This window comes from Heteronotia binoei, chromosome 3, assembly GCF_032191835.1.
Source record: "Heteronotia binoei isolate CCM8104 ecotype False Entrance Well chromosome 3, APGP_CSIRO_Hbin_v1, whole genome shotgun sequence".
Classification (NCBI taxonomy): domain Eukaryota; kingdom Metazoa; phylum Chordata; class Lepidosauria; order Squamata; family Gekkonidae; genus Heteronotia; species Heteronotia binoei.
Window position 1 is genome coordinate 120,941,160 of NC_083225.1, and position 18,880 is coordinate 120,960,039.

At 44.1% G+C, this 18,880-nt stretch overlaps 1 protein-coding gene across 1 annotated transcript in view; it reads right to left on the bottom strand.

The window, feature by feature from the left end:
• Positions 1–18,880, bottom strand: part of ROBO1 (roundabout guidance receptor 1) — a 1,194,505-nt gene that overhangs the window by 135,337 nt on the left and 1,040,288 nt on the right. Inside the window, exons 6-8 of the mRNA XM_060234426.1 lie at positions 7,485–7,605; positions 5,873–6,011; positions 3,335–3,462 (exon numbers count right to left, since the gene is read on the bottom strand). Coding sequence (XP_060090409.1) covers positions 3,335–3,462; positions 5,873–6,011; positions 7,485–7,605 — 388 coding nt within the window. The remainder of the gene's footprint in view (positions 1–3,334; positions 3,463–5,872; positions 6,012–7,484; positions 7,606–18,880) is intronic.

Sequence of the window (18,880 nt, forward strand, 5' to 3'; positions counted from 1 at the left end):
GGGTCCAGAAGTCAAAGCCAAAGTCAGGGGGTCCAGAAGCCAAAGTCAAAAGCCGAAGTGGATGCTAGAACGTCAGGTAAGTGACTAGTTGCTTCCACAAAGCCTCCTCCCAAAGCCCACAGCTATATAGCCCTCTGCTGGCTGTTGCCCATTTGGGCTAATTGCTGGCTCAGAGAGGCAGCCAGGATTCTGCTGAGACTCAAGCATCCTCACTCCAGAAGGGCCAGAATCCTTTCAAAACTCAGGGCTCAGGGAGCATCTTGCTCGTGAGCGTGCCGCCCTCCTCCGATCCCTGAGGTCCTGACGAAGGCGGTCACGCACACGAGCCACCCGAGAGGGCGAGGCAGGGGGACTTGGATCTTCTCCAGCAGGAGGCAGGGGCACTGGTGCAGGTGGCAGGGGCACAGTTTCTTCTGCAGGCTCAGCTTCTTCTGCAGGGTCCCCAGTACCCATGACACAGTAAATGAAAAATGTGGCAGCAAGACTATGGGCAGTCTTACTGATTCTGAGTATAACATGAGGATAGGGTATCAGAATCATGTAAAGCTTATTAAAAAGTTGTGCAGAGTTTTTGTACGATAGAATCTTTTTTATACAGTGAAAATATTGGTTATGTAATGTAAGTGAAATAGTACTGAAAACTCAAACTCATCACAGATGGTACTGTGTGGCATTGTAATGTTTCAGATTTTAAGGCAAAAATACAGTTAACAATTTAAAAGAACCTCATTTTGAACGGGCAATCAAAATCAGTTTGAAAAAGTTCCATTAGCTCACACTGATTTGAAGAAACTGCTTTGAACTGAAGGATCATTTGAATGGAAGAAGTGCAATCTTATTTGTGAGGAAAAACACCCTTACAGAACATCGTGATTACCAGCTTGGTTGCCAGAGCACCTGGAGAAGTGACTTGCACACGTCTGGCCAGAGAGTGTGGGTAAACCTATCCAGGGGCAAAAGGGACTTATGCAGTACAAGCAGCCATGACGCTACTAAGACACTCTAAACCAGTATAAGAGTGTCCACTAGGAGAACAGATGGTTTCCCGTCGTTCCGTATGACAGCCATCCCAGCATTGGAGCGGAGGAAACTGTGCCGCCAGGAGCTATCCAGGCGAACAGTTATGAAGTTCTGACCATGGAATCCACTGTGGAAGGCTAACACCACACGCAGCCATCTTCCTAACAGGCTTGACTCCATTCCAATGAAGCGGACGGCTCACGTACACACCAGATGTCACCTATGCCTGCAAGCAACCCACCCTCCTCAGGAATGGTTAAATCTACCAACCACCACTTTCTTTGTTTAATGGAACTCTAGACAAAGACTGGTGCCCAGAAGAAGACAGAAGAAGAGGAAGACCATTTTCAGCCAGAGCCAAGTTCCTTTGTATAGATTGGGTGTTACCTAGGCCATGATTTGACTCTCTATTGTCACCCTTTTAGACAAGTCCAATAGTCCTAAGTATCTCCCCACCCAAGTAATCTTTCCATTCTTCTCCCCAACTGTCACTTTGGAACCTCCCCCTGGTCCGTTTCAACCTGAAAAGTACTCTCAGGTATCTAGGATCCAGGACAGTCCATTGGTCAAGAGCAATCACCCAATTAGGTGACACCAATGAACTTCCCATTGGCTATTGTAGTAGTTCAGCCCTTATGGTCACTGCGAAGCCTCCCCTTTTCATGAGGTCACGCACCAGCTGACCACCTTCCTCCTCCCTCGTACCTCCCATTCCCCGAGGTCTCAAGAGAGTCCTTATAATCTGTGGACTAGCTACCCACAGGTGTGCTTCTATGAGTATCCCAACTTCCGCTGCATAGATCCATCTCTGATTCCTGATCAGTTTCAGGTCCCTTCTCCCATTTCCTCGCTTGTCGCCATTGGAGCCTTCCTCGAAGACTACGATAGGTAAATATCGCCCTGTTTGTCTGCCCATGTGTTCCCCTATCTCTCGATCTATGTTTCTTAGGACTGAATGTGTGTTTTGATGAGTATTTTATCTTGTATGGAAGCCTATATTTTTCTTAATAAATTATAATTGGTTTACTTAATATTAGAGTCCCTAATATTTTAAGCATTACTTTTCTGGATGTGGAATCCTGTATACACAGGTAAAAAGATCCTGAGCGAGCCAGGTGCCCACCTGACAATACCCAACCTCGTTTTGAGGGCATTTTGGCTTACATATTTGTTTAGGGTATTCCTGTATCACCTTTTCAGATTTTTGATCTAGGTAGCTTGAATGTCATATTCGTCTCACTAATGGTATATTTTCCTCAAATCACAGAATAAACCATCATAAGAAGAATCAACAGCCCACCTAGCCATCTTATCTATTAAACATAGCCAGCATTTCCATTACTTTAGACTACAAGCAGTAGAATAAATAAGTATCCAGTGAAATTACTTATACACTATTTTGTATAAGTTTAACCAGTCTAGTAAACAGTTAGTTCAGTACAAAACACACTGACTTTAACAGTCACAGGAACAATGCTGAGAGGTTATCAAAGTAAGTTTTAACTGTTTCTGAGAAGTCCATATGCACTATAATAGGAAACAAGACGGAAAATCATGGCCACTAGATGAGTAGAAAAATGGTATGATGTCACTGCCTTCTAGCCAGTAAAGGAAGCAAGGAATTATCTAAAGAGTGAACATCTGGAATGTATATATAAATCTAATGACAGATTTTCACACATACTCATTCACTGAATTCTGCTAGACTTTTTACAGTCAAAGAAAAAAAAAGTCCTGTGATCTGTTCTCATGAATTAATAGGAAATGATTATGAGTAATTCAAGTGATTTTATGTAATAGCCTAAATAAGACAAAATTTCTCGAAAAGCAAAAACAGGAATCTACAAATGCTTTGATTTTATAAACTATAAGGAAAAAACACTATCACAATGTGAAGCAATACTAAGAAACAAATATAAGTTCAAATAAAAGTGCACAGATGCCACAAATGTATTTATATTTTAAAATAATCTATCTTAATTCAGCCTTCTGACTGTTTTTTTATCAGTTTGCTAACCCTTCAAGAATTCACATTACTAACAACTTCTAAGAGTACTGGTATACTAAACACTTTCATTTTCCATTTGTATGACAGATCATAACTCTTTCCGCCCATTGAAACAAAATCGTATTTGAAATGCTTCAACAGTTCAGTTGAAATCCAACAATCAGATCAGAGTGACCTTTCTTCTCTTTTCTTTTGGTAATGCAAGTTCCTGCAGTAAATATTATTTATGAGTCCAATAAAATTACTGGTTAAAAACCCATCTCTTTCCTTCTCAGACTATAAATAGTATTTCAAATTAATTCTTACCTTGAACGGTTAGAATTGCTGATGCTTCTGCTTTTCCAACCATATTTTCTGCAACACATGTATAAGATCCCATGTCTCCTGCAGTAACTTTTCGGATTTTCAAGGTGTGGTCATCACGGATTTCATATCTAAACCAAAGAAACAGAATTGTATAAGACTAATTCAGACTTCTCTTCTTTCTCAGAATGCATCAGGGAACCAGAGTGATTGTAGACAATCTTCAGCAGTGCTCTGCGGGAAGCTAGGAATGTGTTGTTGGAAATAGATTCAGGGTGGTAGACATGTTGGTCTGAAGCAACAGAACAAAGTTTGAGTTCAGTTAAGACCAACAAAGTTTAATTCTGGGTATAAGCATTCTTTGTTGGTCTTAAAGGTACCTCTGGACTCAAACTTTGTTCTGCTGGGAACAGTGGCAAATACTTGTGTTGCTGTTTTCCCGCTGCTAGTTAGATTTAGGCTTCTGAACATGGACATTTCCCTCAATCACTATGGCTAGTAGCCACTGATTGACCTATGAATCTGTTTATCTTTACTCTCTGTGTAAAGAAGTATTTCCTTTTGTCCATCCTGAATCTACGGCCAGCGGTCACGTTGGGATTGAAGGACGAAGGTTATTTTCTCTCATCCACCAAACTATGGACTTTTTCATAAGCGATAATCTGACCAGTTTGCACTGCCTCCATCTTATATCTTTTTGATAAGGAAGGAGTGGCCAACTGGAGGGTTCTCACATATATCCATGCACAAATCACCTTGTCTTTAACTGTGCTAGTGTCATTAGGTCCAAATGTCCTCCCCCCCAGTAAATTTTAGAGACTGAATCTTTACCTATTTCTCCTCTGGCAAAGACATACACATTTGTTCTGTTTCTATCACTGCTCCCTCGCATGTTAGACAGCTAGTAGGCATTAGCTGACTCTTTCTGTAGTTCAGAAGAAACACATATTCTGAACTGTTAATCCCGTGCCCTACTTGGCCAGCTTCTCTGACTCCACCTATATCAGAATATTGTCAAGGTATGAGTAAGCATGTACCCTTCCTGAGATGCAGGCTTGCTGTTAGAGTCACCATAATTTTTGCAAAGACCTGGCCGATCACAAAAGGCTAAAGGGTAGGGCCTTGTACTGGTAATGATAGTGCTTGCTAGCAAACCTGTGGGCAGGGTGTATAGGCATATGTAGGTATGCCTCCTTCACATACTGGAATGTTAAGTAGTCCTCTGCATCAAGTAGTTAAGTAGTCTTCTGCATCATCTGGAGTATAGTCCTTAAAGATTCCATTCGGAATTTTTGAACCTTGACCCATTTACTGAAGTTTTTGAAATTCAGAATAGCCCTCCAGTCCCCTGATTTCTTGGGGACTATGAAGGGGATTAAATATATTCCCTTGAAGTGTTGAGTTCCCAGAACTAGTTCGATTGCCCCTATTGTCAGCAGATGTTTAACTGCCTGTTGAAAGATGAGCTGTTGAATTGAAAAAGTGGTAAGCAGGGCAACTGATAAAAGTCTGTCTTGTAACCATACCGGAGACGAGACAGGACCCACCAGTCTGAAGTGGTATGTTCCCAAATCTGGGGAAATTCTTGCAGTCATTCTCCAATCCTGGCATCAGCAGTTCATTTAAAAAAAAAATTGTTTGCAAGCTTTGGCTGTCTGTTGGAATTGATGGGTCTGTGCTGGAACTTGTTGTGAAAAGTATATCTTGGGTTCCTGAAATCTCTTGTGTCTTTGCCTCTTCAGAAGTCCTGTACTGACGAAAGTGATGATAGGGCTTCCCTTTGAAAACTTTGTCGTTAGTTGTGGAGGAAGATGGCATAGCTTTTTTCCTTTTCTTAGCCCATCCTGGGATCCAGAACAGCAAACGAGCTTCCTGGAGCCCAATCTAGATTTGGATAAGGAGTGATCTCACTGGTAGACGTAGTTGTCTCTGCCTGATGTGGCAGGTCTATGTTTGAGAGGCCAAGAGCTGCATGACTTGTCCCTGCTGGTGTGGTCTCAGCTTGTGCAAGGTTTCTATTGGTCCCTAGAGGAAGTGGGGCAATCTTCTGGTGTGTCATAGGAATTTGGGAGGAAGTTGGTGTGCCCTTTCTGTCTTTTCCTTTAGCCCATCCTCATAGTATGTCTGAGACGTGAACAGCCTTCCCCTGCATCCGGAGATGCAGGTCAGATAGGTTTTCCTTACGTTTGTCTTCCTTCCTTCCTGACCCGGTGTCCAGGGTCTTTTTAAAAGAGCTCTCCTTCATTGTGGTAACTAGGTTCATTTACATGGGAAAAAGAGCTTGCTATTCACACTGGAAAGGACATTTTCCCTGGGTCCTGGAAGGCATGCCAAAAAAATTACAATAGCACTGCCTGGAATGAGAGGGGGCATGGCCTAACCATTGTGGATGACTTTTCCCATCAAAGGAGAATCACAGTTACAATAAGATACTAAGAAAATTTACAAGGGTCATTATAGCCTTTTCAGAACAAGGACACATCAAGTTACAAGCCAGTAGCACCCTTACTTATTCCAATTGAGGAATAAAACATACTGTACCTTGTTTTAGGTAGTTCTCCATCATCCTTTCGCCATCTTACTGTAGGAACTGGATCACCACGTGCTTCACATTTAAACTCTGCACTGTCATCCACAATTACTGCTAAATTGCTTGGTCTCTTCACAAATGAAGGTCTTTCTAAGGAAATAAATGTGAAACAAAAATGAGACAAATAGCAGAAACACTGTTCATTCTAAGAACTCTGTTTTTATTAGTCAGTTCCAAAACACAATTAACTAGAAGATCCCATCAAGAACTGATAGCAAAACATGTTGGGAACAAAAATTTTTTAATATGGCATTGCAATGTTTTTAATAAAACTTTTTGACATCTCTTTTCAGTGCACTAGAAACATTTTGCATTTTTCTGCCATTTAGAACAAAATAAATTCATCTCTTGAAACTTCATAATTTCCGCCCAAAACTGACTTTTTCAGAGACTACAGTAATAGAATCACAGGGTGTTGCTGGCATCCCTTGATAAATATCTAACTTAAAGTAACTGTAAACAACTGAAAAGTATATCTTAATACTGAGAAAAAGCTATGCTCAGAGACTAGTCTTTTCCAAATGGACTTTTATGAAAATATCCCCAGATGACCTAGCTGTACTTGGCCACACAAGATGTTATGGTGTGATGAAGAAGCATGGATTGCTGGGCTTTTGATCTGATTGTGTCTCAACTGTTTCAGAAAGAATGATGGACTTAGTTCGAGAATCCAAGAAGTTGGGAAAAGGCAATAAAATGCCATAGCAACATGCTGCTATGTTCCTGCTCAGTGTCCCTTGTAAGCAACAGATATTGAAATTTAAAACAATCATATTCACAAAGTAACAAGCAAGATATACTACAACTGCTTAGACTTTTTCAGTATAGATTATGTTTACAAAGTCTTCTGGCAAGCAAGCTGAATTACCTTACTGAATACTTCAAATCTGTATCTATATATTCTTTCTTTCTTTCATGAAGAAGTACATAGTATAAGACTAACATTATTAGTGTTAGAAAGGAAACATTGTTTCTAAACTTAATGTAGTAGAACTCTGCCTGGTGACATGCATGTCCTATGGGACCTAGTCCACATCTACAGAGGATGTTCCGCCAGGCCTATGGCTAAGGACAGATTCTGCTGGGGCCTTCTCTATGCCCAGTCTACAATTTGCCCCTTGGAGGGAGAGGGTTTTTTATGCCATCGATTATTTAGAGGATGCTATTGTTTTATTTGCTATATGTAATTGCTATTGTTACTTGTTATTAATTCTATTTATTTTCTATTTTAGCTTATTCTGTGTTTTGTCATGTAATGTACACTGCCCTGAGCCCTTTGGGGGAGTTCTGTACACTTAAGATAATGATGATGTTTGACTTAATACTTTTGTGTTGGATCTAACAAGTTTTATGGTTAAAAACAAAGGAGGGTTACCCTATAAACACTCAAAAAGCCTATGTTGAGGATAACTGAACATGCAGAGACAAAAGCCACATGGGGTGCAAGTTGTGGTATGAGAGGGAATTGTGTGAGACTAGGAGGAAAAAAACCGAGCTGGATCCAGCCTTGCTTTTGGTTTTACATTTCTACTGACAATGTATCAAGGATGAAACTCCCCTTACCTAAAACTGTAAGCTCTGCCACTTCACTTTCCCTTTCTCCCACCATGTTTGTTCCAACACACACATATTTGCCAGCGTCACTCTTCCTAGTATAGGTGATCATCAGTTTTCCTCCTCTGATCTGAAACAAGGAATAAATAAAAAATAAATAAAAAAATTATTCATGAAGCCCTGAGTCAAGTTAGAGCAAAATACCTGTACACAGGAAGAGAGAAATAAATGCAAACAATATTTTTAAAAAGATAATTATATGCATTAGTCTGTCTGCAGCAGCAGAACAGAGCAACAGTCCAGTAGCATCTTAAAGCCTAACAAAATCTGTGGCAGGGTATGAGGTTTCATGAGTGACTGCTCTTTTTTTCCAGATGCTTGAAAAAGTAAACAGTATCTGAAGAAGTGAGCAGTGACTCATGAAAGTGCACACCCTGCCACAAAATTTGTTAGTCTTTAAGGTGCTACTGGATTCTCCATACCACAGAAATTGTACCAACTGGACACAACTCTATAAGTATGCTGCACAAGTAGTGGTATTTCGCTTAGATTAAATTTACCTGAAAGTCTCTGCTCTTTTTTAAAAGAGAAATTCTACCTATTATGGCTGCTAAGGTGTGCCAACATCTGAAGGAACAAGAACTAGGAAAAGGGAATTGTGACTGTGGAGCTAGATAACAGTGCCTAGCACAGCAGAAACAATTATACAAAACACAGGGCTGGCACAGGAGTTTATGGTGCCCTAGGCCCTGCCCCAACCCCAGGCAGATCCAGGAAGAGGAGGGCAGGGTGTGGCGGTGGCCTGTGTGCTCCTTGGAGTCCATCAAAGGCAGGCTTGGAGGAGAGTACAAGCCACTGTGCCACCCTGCCGCTCTCACCTTCCCAGAACTGTGCAGACCTGGGAAGCTGAGACTGGCGGGGCAGCATGTGCTGTCCTTGGAGCCCACCTTTCCTTGTAAGGGAAGGCAGGGCTGTTAAAAATGTTATTTCATTTCAAATTGCGTGGCACCCATTAAGTGCAAAGAAATGTAAAACAAGATTTTGCAGTGGAATGGAGAAACAAAATCCTATTTCTGTACTGACATTTAGTGTACAGATGCTACTTTCATTTTCACAGTGCCTATAAAACAGAGATGTTCTGCCAGGCCTACATTTGAGGCAGCGAAGATCTTTTTATTTGGTCTCCTTTTCTCTGCACTGCCTTGATTTGTTGGTCTGGTATAGGCTTCCCAACCCTCCCGCCCTGGTGGGGGACCCCAGGATTTCCACCCTCTTCCCCCGCTCCCCAAAAAAATGGAAGCGGGGGGAGAGGGGGGAAACGGCGTCAGGGAGCATGGCGAGCCGCCCGATCCTGGAGCGGGCAAGGCCGCCGCGCCACTGCCGCCCCCTCCCCGCCCACCGCAGCTGCTCCTCCGAGATGGGCCCAGGCTGAGCCCATCTCGGAAGAGCAGCCAAGACGCGGCAGCAGCGCAGGGAAGGGCAGTGGCAGGCCAGGAGCACAGTGAGTCGCGAATCCAGGCCCTTCTAGGACCTGGACTTGCGGCTCGCCATGCCCCCGGCCCGCCTCCACCCCCCCTCCACTTCCACCCCAGAGGCGGAGCGGGTGAGGCCGCCGCGCCGCGGCCGCCTCTTCTCTGCTCGCCGTGGCTGCTCCTCAGGCTGAGCCCTCCTCCTCAGGCTGAGCCCATCTCGGAGGAGCAGCCACGGCGAGCGGAGAAGAGGCGGCAGCGGTGGGGCGGCTCGCCACACTCCCCGGCACTGTTTTCCCCCCTCCCCCTAGCTCCACCCCAGTGTCTCCTGGCTCCACCCCCAAAGTCCCCAGATATTTCTAGGGTTGGACTTGGCAACCCTAGTCTGGTACAAACTATTGTCTTTTGGCTGCCTTGTCAGCAATAATTCCCATCCATCTGTGCACATATAAGGATCTATATGGAAGCATATGGAGATGGAAAAATTGGATGATGCCATCAACTGTTATTGCTTTATTTATGTGATTTTATTATTGTGCTGTTACCATTGTAAATGACTGACTGGATGTTTTAGAAGTGGATTTTGTATTTAATTCTTGTTGTAACCCGCCCTGAGCCTGCCTTCAGGGTAGGGTATGCCAGAAGTACAATAAAATAAATAAAATAAAGCAATTATATTCTAAGAAGCACTTTCACTTTGGCTTCCACATTTTTTTCTCACCTCATTGCATGGAGAAAATAGCAAGAGACATGAAATGTACCATCAGTACTGTTTCCAATTATATGGAAAAATTTTCTGGTCATGTGGCCCAAACATACTTCTTTTCAATCTAACTTCAGGATCAGAGAAATTCAGTGGTCCAAAAAACACCTGATGTTCTTAACTTGGTTTACATTTACCAAAATACATGAGAAGGTAGGGAGATGCCTGCCAAGGTCTGAATAACTCTAATAAATTAGAGTCCAGGTTATTTCGAATAGGAGGGTGATTCTTCTTTGGGCTGAGTCTCTTAAAAGACAAAAAAGCACCACAGGGTTTAGGTAACAGAAAAGTATACCTCTAATTCCCAACATGTTGGTTGCAGCAAAAAGGAACCCTAGATGTGCTGGGGGAGGGAGATTGCACAAATCAAAGCTGGAGAGGTGGACTCTTACTGATGTTTAAGACCTTGAGACCTGGAACAATTTTTTTTTAAAAAAACCACCATTCCCCGTTTGTTTTACTTGCTTTATTTATACTCACCTTTCACCCCAGTTGGGTCACAGTGGCTGACATCATTCTCCTTACCTCTCATTTCATCTTCACAACCCTCTGGATGGGCTGAGGGTGATTTGCCCAAGGTCACCTAGCAAGTGTGGCAGATTGGGGAACTGAATCTGGGTCTCCCAGATCCCAGTCTATCAGTCTGACCACTACACCACAGTCATCATAATAGAATGATGTGTCTACAGGAACCATTTTACCAAGGATACTATTTTGACAATTCAAATGTCAATGGGAAGTCCAGTTTAAAAAGGTCTGGCTGATTGACTTTGCTAATTCCCCAGTCCAGATGCTTGTCTTTTTCCCTTTAATACATTTTTTCTGCTTTCTTAGTTGTTCCTTCTACTTAGTACAGGCACCATACCATTGTGGTGAAGAACTATAGGTCTTGTGTGGTTTTCTGCCTAAAATAGAGGGAAACCTAAGCCAGCAGCAGCTTTAGTTTAGGAGAAAAAAGGTAGAAGGAAGTTTTTCTTCCTTACACACAAGATTATTTTAGTGTAGATTTGGCCTTGAACCAGAAAATGAGTCATATTCATACATCTATAGTATTCCTGTATTTCCTAACTCACACTAATAAAATCACACTAACAACATGTGGTAACACCTGGATTATTGTGCTAAATGGATGACACATCCTTGGTCTAATCCAATAGGACTCTATATTCTTATGCCTGAGTCAGCAGAATTCATAGGAATTCATTCTCAGCAGCAGTTCAAAGTATTCTACAACTACTGGGTTTTATTTCATGACTGTTATACTTAGTTTACTGAAATGTTTCCATTATAAAATTGCTAGTTCATTATTATATGTAAGCAATCCAGTTTTAAAACAGTATTTAAAGCTATTATTTAAGGCAATTATCAATATTTTAATATTAATGACATAACTCAAAATTTTCATGTTTGTATCCAGTATTTCTGCAGAAGAATTGTACTTATTTAAAACAATACAATCAGTGCTTATCTTTCAAAGTACATTCATATCATGAAACAGCTAATGTCACTTCTTAAGTTTTATATATTCTCCAACTTCCACTTCATGATTCGTTTCAAAGTTAACAAAGCTTTATGCAGAGGCTTAAGATCACAAATGATAATAATTCAGACTGAGGACTGAAGCACATGTGGCACTAAAAGCAAGATTCCTGTAAAGCTGTATTAGGCAGCCTAATATGACCATCAGCTGGAAGGAGCATGTTCACAATGTGAAGCACTTTGGTAAAGCTGCCTACAGCTAGAAATCTATCCCTGGAAACCTGACATCTTGAGGAAGATAGGACTCTTATTATCACTGCAAGACATATGCACGCAAAGATGACAGTCAGTTATTGAGATAGATGAACATGCACATGTAATGTATAATGTATTGCATATGGATCTCTCTCTCTCTCTCTCTCTCTTTCGCCTTTGGCACAGATTGTTTGAGCAAAACCCCCCCCACAAAAAATTATGCCCTTTATCATCTAGAAAACTAACATTGCAGAAATTTCAAGGAATATTTGAGACATGGAGAAAGGAACACTAAAGGTGACTAGCTAAAACATTTTTTTAAAACAAGCAGAATGCATTTTCATGTTCACTGTAACAAATGGAAGTGTATTCAGCACAGATCTAAATTTAATGGAATCAATACCATGAATGTTAACCCACAGGCACACAAAGCCACACAAGATATTTCTCTTGAGCAGCGATGAGTCAAAAGTGTTCTATTTTGGGGGGAAATAATTTTAACTATGTCCCCTTTGTGTAAATTTGTATTTGTGTAGATTTTTCAAAGGGATTGTATTCTGTGTTGCTCTGTGTACTCTTTGCATGCATAAGGTCCAGATTCAGTTCCCAGCATATCCAGTTACAAAGATTAAGTAGTAGGTGCTTTTTAAAGTTCTTTACTTTAGACTTTGGAGAGTTGTTGCCAGTTAGAACAGATACATGCTGTCCTCAATAACAAAACGTATAAGGCCACTACATATACAGGCATTCCCCAGTAATGTAACCAAACTCAAGCTCAGGTAGGCTGAAGTCACTCTTCAGTAATGCAAACAAAAATGAAGCAAAACTCAAGTGGTGGCAGCAGGGGTGAGAGAGCCACAGAGGAAGGGAGTTGCTAAGTGCCCCCCCCCCCAAATTAAATGCCACCCGATTTTAAAAATCCTGATTACAAGCTTGCTTTAAACAAGAACTGTTACTGTAAAGAGAAAAATAATACAAACAAGTATTCAAAGGCTAACTAAAATACTGTAAGATATTGGTTCAAAAGTTACAAGATGTTAACCATTCTTAGTTGCAGTATCCAAAGCAACTGTCTCCAGAGCAAGGACGAATTAACAATTAGGCCAAACAGGCACTGCCTATGGGCCCCCATGCCTTCAGGGGCCCCAGGCTGGCTTCTCCCCAGTTATCCTCTTGCTTGCAGCCCTCCTAGCCTGCACACACAGCCGGCAACTGAGCCACTCTTTGCCTGACTTGCCTGGACAGCTGCTGCTGGCATCATCACCAAGTTTGCCTCTCTCTGCATCTCCCCCACAGCTTTGTGAAAGGGGCTTTTAAGAAGATGCCTACAGGGTGCAGCAGGGGCTGCGGGCAGTGGGGCAGGCACTCCAACTCTGAGATAATTTGTGAGAGGGCCCCCGAGATTTTGACTGCCTAGGGGCCTCCACAGGGTTTAATCTGGCACTGCTCCAGAGTCAGCAAAGCCAGTGTCCAAGATGGCCAAAATGAACTAGGGCTTGTTTTGGTAACATGTAGGCACACTCCAGGCTGAAAAATAGGTTTGAAGATGATTCATTTATTGCTAAGGGGTCCCAAGTGTTGTTACGCCTTTGCAACAATCAGAGTTCTCAGCAATTGTCTACAGCAAAATGAATGAACCAAACACCTACCAGATGACCTAATAGTTTCTCCAACCTTGTGAGAAGGAGATGGTGTCTGTCTTCAGACAGCCCAAACTGGTTTCCCACAGATGCTTAATTGGATGGAATGTTAATTGGGAGATGATACAGGAGATGACTCTAGCCCAACTGTCATCTCCCCAGTGCAAGGTCAGTGTGTTCTCTTTTCAGTGCAGCAGTCTGAGTCTCTGAGAAAAGACATACACTGTCAAAGCAGGCCACAAAAGCCTGAACCAAACTTCTAAATCAGAACTCCATTTTGAGTGAACCAAAAATCCATGACACAGGGTTGTTGTGAAGATAACACGGAGGAGAGGAGAGTGATATAAGCTGCTTTGGATCCTCACTGGGGAGAATGATGGGGAATAATAGAAATAAAGTAAATAAATAATAATATAGCTGAAGATGGGAGGCAGATTAGCAAGTAAATTGCTTAGAGGGAAGGAAGTAGGGAAAGGTAAGGATATAGGATTTGCCAGGAGAAGGGGAAAGTGTTTGGAGGGGGATACAAGGAAAATGACATGCTCTGCTGAAGTCCTTGAGGTTTCCCCACCATGCAAATGAGTTTAGCCTTGCCTGGCAGCCAGCACTGTGCAACCCTGGCCAGACATTCCCCAGAGAGATTCTGCCAGGGATAATGATGGAGGAAGTCCTTCAAGCATTCTGAAGCCATCCAGCAAATGCTAAATTTCTCATGCAGCCTTTACTGTGCACATAGCTAATGCTCTCTAATGCCTTTCTGTCTTTCATTACCTCCCTGAAAATAGCTTCCAGTTGCAAATAAAACCACTTCAGCTTAGTTACCCCAAACCATATACATTGTGATAGAAAGTATCTACTTTTTTGGCTAGTCCAAAGGAAACTTGAATTAAGTCCAACAACTTGTATGTCAGTTCTGTACTCTTGCACATGCTTGCTATCTGCTCTTGGCACAAACCTGAAAAGAAGTAATTGCAAGTCTGTTCAGCTGAGGAAACCAAAGACCTGGAACAAATATTATTTTTAAGTTCTGTTCTTTGAATTACACTTTTCATATGACCAGAAGCCGTTTAAGAACTTTAGAAATGCAAAGCTATCCAAAGCGGAATGTGAAATAAGCAAAATGGAAAATGACTAGACTGAAAGAAAAGAAAATGTATCAAAGCAATCCAAACAAGGACACACTAATCATTCACATCTGTTTGCAAGCTCCAGGCCAGAGAACCCTTCTTTTACTCAAATACTGTGTTAACTGTTTCTTCCTTTTGACTGAAGTAATAAGTAATCCCCCCTGAATATAGATCAAGATGGGTTTTTAACACATCTTCTAAGTTTTCCATCTAGTACATAAAAATAATAAAAATTCAGTTATAAACTAGCACTTGGATTGTAAATGACAAAACTTGATCCTTGCTGTGAGCAAGTGACTAGATTTCAGATAGGGGTGTGCATTCGGTTCAGCCGAACCAACTAAACCCCCGAATCACCCCTGATTCGGAAGTATACGGCGCCGTATACCTCAGAATCCAATTCACAGCCATTATACGATATAATTATAGCTTCTGCAGCCTCGGGAGCTGCTTGCCTCCTTTCCTGCCTTTGGAAGCCTTTTCCCGCCTCTCCCATAGCCTCCCTGGGATCAGGGAGGGAGGGGGAGAGGAGCCCCAGCAGCCAATCAAAGCATGCATTTGCAAAATGCATTTGCAATACATTTTGCAAATGCATGCTTTGATTGGGCTAATCCCAATTGGGCTAATCCCAGCCATCAGCAACATTTTTTTTCTTTTTTTCTTTTGTTTGCTTGGGTATCCAAGTAAACAGTGTTCTCTGGTCAATTACAGAGCAGTGCTATTTTTTGAAACTGCTCTGTGTAGGGCCAGAGAACCTTTTTAAGGAGTCTGCCTGGCTTGACTCCATTCCATTGCTGCTGTGTTGGTGTGAGAGAGAGATTGTGCTGTGCTGGCCCTTGGCCTCAGTTGCTGCTGCTCTCTCTCAGCCTTGCCTGACCTGCCTGGTGAAGAGAAGACGTCTAAGGTAAGACAATCTTGGGGTTCTTGTTTTTATTTTAGTTAGTAAAAAGACTTTTTTAAGACTCAGAGTCCCTTTACTTATCCAGATTTGGGTTGGTGAGTACTGGGTAGCTTATTTGGGGTTACGGGGTTCTGCTGGGGGTGGGGGTCTGGGGTGGCTTTTGACAATTTGTCCATATCTTACTTTAGTGAGAGGATTTTTAAAAGTGCAGTGTCCTTTTACTTTTCCTGATTTGGGTGGCTTGGATTTTTGGGGGTTAGGGTGAAGGGTTTTTTGAGGGAAGGGGATGGTAAAGTTCCTGTATTGTTAAAAGTCAAGTTTTTTTTACTGTTTTAAAAGGATTCTGTGTTTGATTTGTTGCTGCTGTGTTGTGCTGCTGTTGTTCCTTTTCTCTTTTGGTTCTTGGGGGGGAGTGCTGATTGGCCTAATTTTCATTGTTAAAAAGGTCATTTTTTTAACAGTTGAGTTTGTTGGACTTTTCTCAGTGATCTGTTTGGATCTGGTCAGCTTGGGCATCCGTACACCTCCGAAGTCTGGAAGCATTTCCGCCTTATGGACGATCTATCCTATGCGCAGTGCCAGCTGTGCAGGGCCCTGATCAGTCGTGGGCGGGACCCTGTCCACTTGACTCCGGGGGGGGATGCGGAACCACCTGTGGAAGCGCCACCCGGCAGTGCTTCTTAAGGGGGAGAAGCAGGCTGGTGCTGGGATGCCCAAGCGGCCAACACCACCCAGCCAGGAAGTCTGTCCCATCGCGACTACCTCCAGAGCTCTCCAGGAGAGTTCCATGGCAGTGCAGGGATGCCAGCCATCTCTGCCTGAGATGTTTGGTGGGGGTGGCACTTGTGTGTCAAGAGGGGGAATCCGGTATGGCAGGAGGGGTGATTGCCTGGAACCTTGCCAGGTCGGTCGCCCATGGGCTTCCATTTTCAGTTGTCGAGAATCCTGTGGTGCTAGGGTTGCTTGAGTACCTGGCACCCTGGTACAAAGTTCCTGCTGGAACCACCATTAGCAGGACTATTGTGCCAGCTGTTTTCAGGGCGACCAGATCTGTGGTGAAGGCGCATTTGTCCCGTGCTGCCGGAGGGAGTGTTCATTTCACCTCAGATATCTGGAGCTCCCAACATGCGTTCGAGGGGTATCTCTCCCTGACTGCTCATTGGTAGCAACCCATTGAGCTGCAGGGTGGGGGTGGCTGTAGCAACAGGCAAGGTCAGGGCCGCCAGGCCGGCTATCGCTGGGCCTTGCTGCACGCTGAAGCAGTTGACGTGCCGCACACGGCAGACACTCTCAGAGCCATCCTCTCATGGCAGTTAGAGGGCTGGGTAGGCAGCGTGGACGTTGCCACGGGCTTCGTGGTGACTGATGGTGGCTCCAACATCAAGGCGGCTGTCCAGCGTCAGAGCCTACAACGCCTTCTTTGCGTGGCCCACATTCTCCACCTCGTGGTTAAGGATGCATTGGGCCAGATGAAAAACCAGGATCATCGGTATCTAGCTGTGACCCAGGAGTACCGACTTCTGCTCCAGAAGTGTCAGCACATCACGGGTCACTTCTCACGCAGCAATACAGACTCGTATCTGCTGCATGAGAAACAGACACTGACAGGCGTGCCAGGGCACTGCCTGATTGTTTATTTATTTATTACTTCCCATTTATATCCCGCCCTCTCTGCAAGCGGACCAATGTGCTGATTGGTGACGTCAGCACATGCTGGAACTCCACCTGTGCCATGCTGGAGCGCATGGTGGAGCAGAGAGCAGCCCTGGATGCCTTTGTCTCTGAGACGAGGCTCTTTCGGGATGAGTACCGTCTCACCCAAGGTGGTCATTTCTCAGACTGTGGAGGTTCTTGGGCCCTTCAAGACCCACACAGGAATACTCTTGTCTGACATGGCAAGCATCGCACTGGTCATCCCATGGTCCACATGGTCCGTGAGGACCTGGCCTCATTTCTAGTTGCAGCTCAAGGCCACGCAGACGTTCTTCCAGGGGTACGCGCCCTGGTTGTTAGGCTGCAGGAAGGGCTTGAAGCCCGCTTTCAGACTTTCACCCAGGATAAGTTCTACATGATAGTGACCATGTTAGACCTGCGCCTTAAGGGCACAGTTGGTGAGCAGCCCAACAAGCTCGATCGCTGACAAGACGAGCTCTCCCAGAAGATCGAGCGTTGCAGAGTCAGGGTGGGCCTAGTGCCAGTAACTGAGGAGGAGGGGGGTGGAAGCAGCTCATCTGCCACTTCCACTGCTGTTCATCCCCAACCTCCACGGCTAGGCAGTGTTTCCCACCAGATTCACGCCACGAAGAGTCCTGAGATGACACTCATTGGGCTGCTCGTTAGCCCCTCTGGGAGCGGTAGGCCCCTGAAAGCAGAAACGGGTGCTGCAATGGTGAGGGACTATCTTTCAGAGCCCAACGAGTCACAGGAAATGTCTCCTTTGGACTACTGGGTCACGAAGTAGGGGGTCTGACCGGCCCTCTCCTCCGTGGCCAAAGCATTCTTCTCATGCCCACCGACGAGCGTGCAGAGCGAGCGCATTTTTACGCATATGGGCGACATTGCCCACATCGCAATCGCCTGCAACCCTGGACAATTGAGCAGTTGGTCTTCCTGAAGGTCAACTTGCCTCTGTTTGGCTCCCCGAATGTAGACTTTGAGAGTGAATGAAGTGAGTACCTACTTGTGCCTACATCCTCTCTTGGCCCGCGCTTGGAAGGCGGTTGTAAAACGCTCTCCCTCTAAACATAGACTAGAGTCCAAAGACAGCCCAAAAACTCACTCACAAATTGATTGTCAGTGCACCCACCCCACCCCTCATGCATCCCCAAACCAAAAGTGAATGCTAGTTTAAAATCTGCAAAGCAATCCAAATTTCCCATCCCCATCCACACATGCCTAATAATACTGAAAGGGTCATTGCAGCCCCCAACTGTAACCGACAGCACCCACAGACCCAGCCAGGATAACCCAGTTTTTTTTCAGGGGCAGGAGGAAGAAAGAGGGAGGTGCCAGTGATGATGACAGGCAGCCATTAGCCATACCAATGCTGAGGTCCCTCTAATGGGACAGTGATAGCTGGTGTGTTGCTGCTGAGCTGAGAGAGAAGGAATGGTTCCCTTCCTCTCACACAATCTGAGGCCCTCCCAGTGATCTTCCTCACTTGGGGTATGGCTAACCTCCTCATGGTGCACCCTGGGTAACGCAAAAGAGTCTGGACCAGCCAACCATCCATCACTCAAGGTAAGTCGAAATGCTTCTTGCTTTGTGTCAGATACAGAATGATGTGGAGCTAGGTGTGGTCTACCACTTCTCTTGTTTGAGAGTTGTGTTGTTTGGGGCAGGGCTGGAGAGCTGACATCTGTAGATTGTATGTTCTGTGGCAGGGAAGCTGGCACCTGGGTGAGAGATCCAGAACCAGCATGCTTGTTGTGCTTGGCCAACTCTCCCCACGTTGTTTGGGGCAGGGCTGGAGAGCTGGCATCTGGGTTTGCTACAGCCAGGTCTGCAGAGCAGATCTTGAGTAGATTGTGTGTTGCATGGCAGTGACATTGGCAACTGGGTTTATATTGGTTCCAGGCCAGCAGGGTTCATAGAGTAGATAGATGGATGTAATGCATTTGGGTCCTATAGAGATTCTCTGGTGTGAAGTTAGGTTTGGCTTTGGGTGCCCCAAGAACTGGACCCCCTGGTCCAATTTTTTTTTTTGGCATTGTGGGTTTTGTGTGGGATAGTGCCCTGAAGCTGCACAGCAGTTTGGGGAGCTCTTCTCAA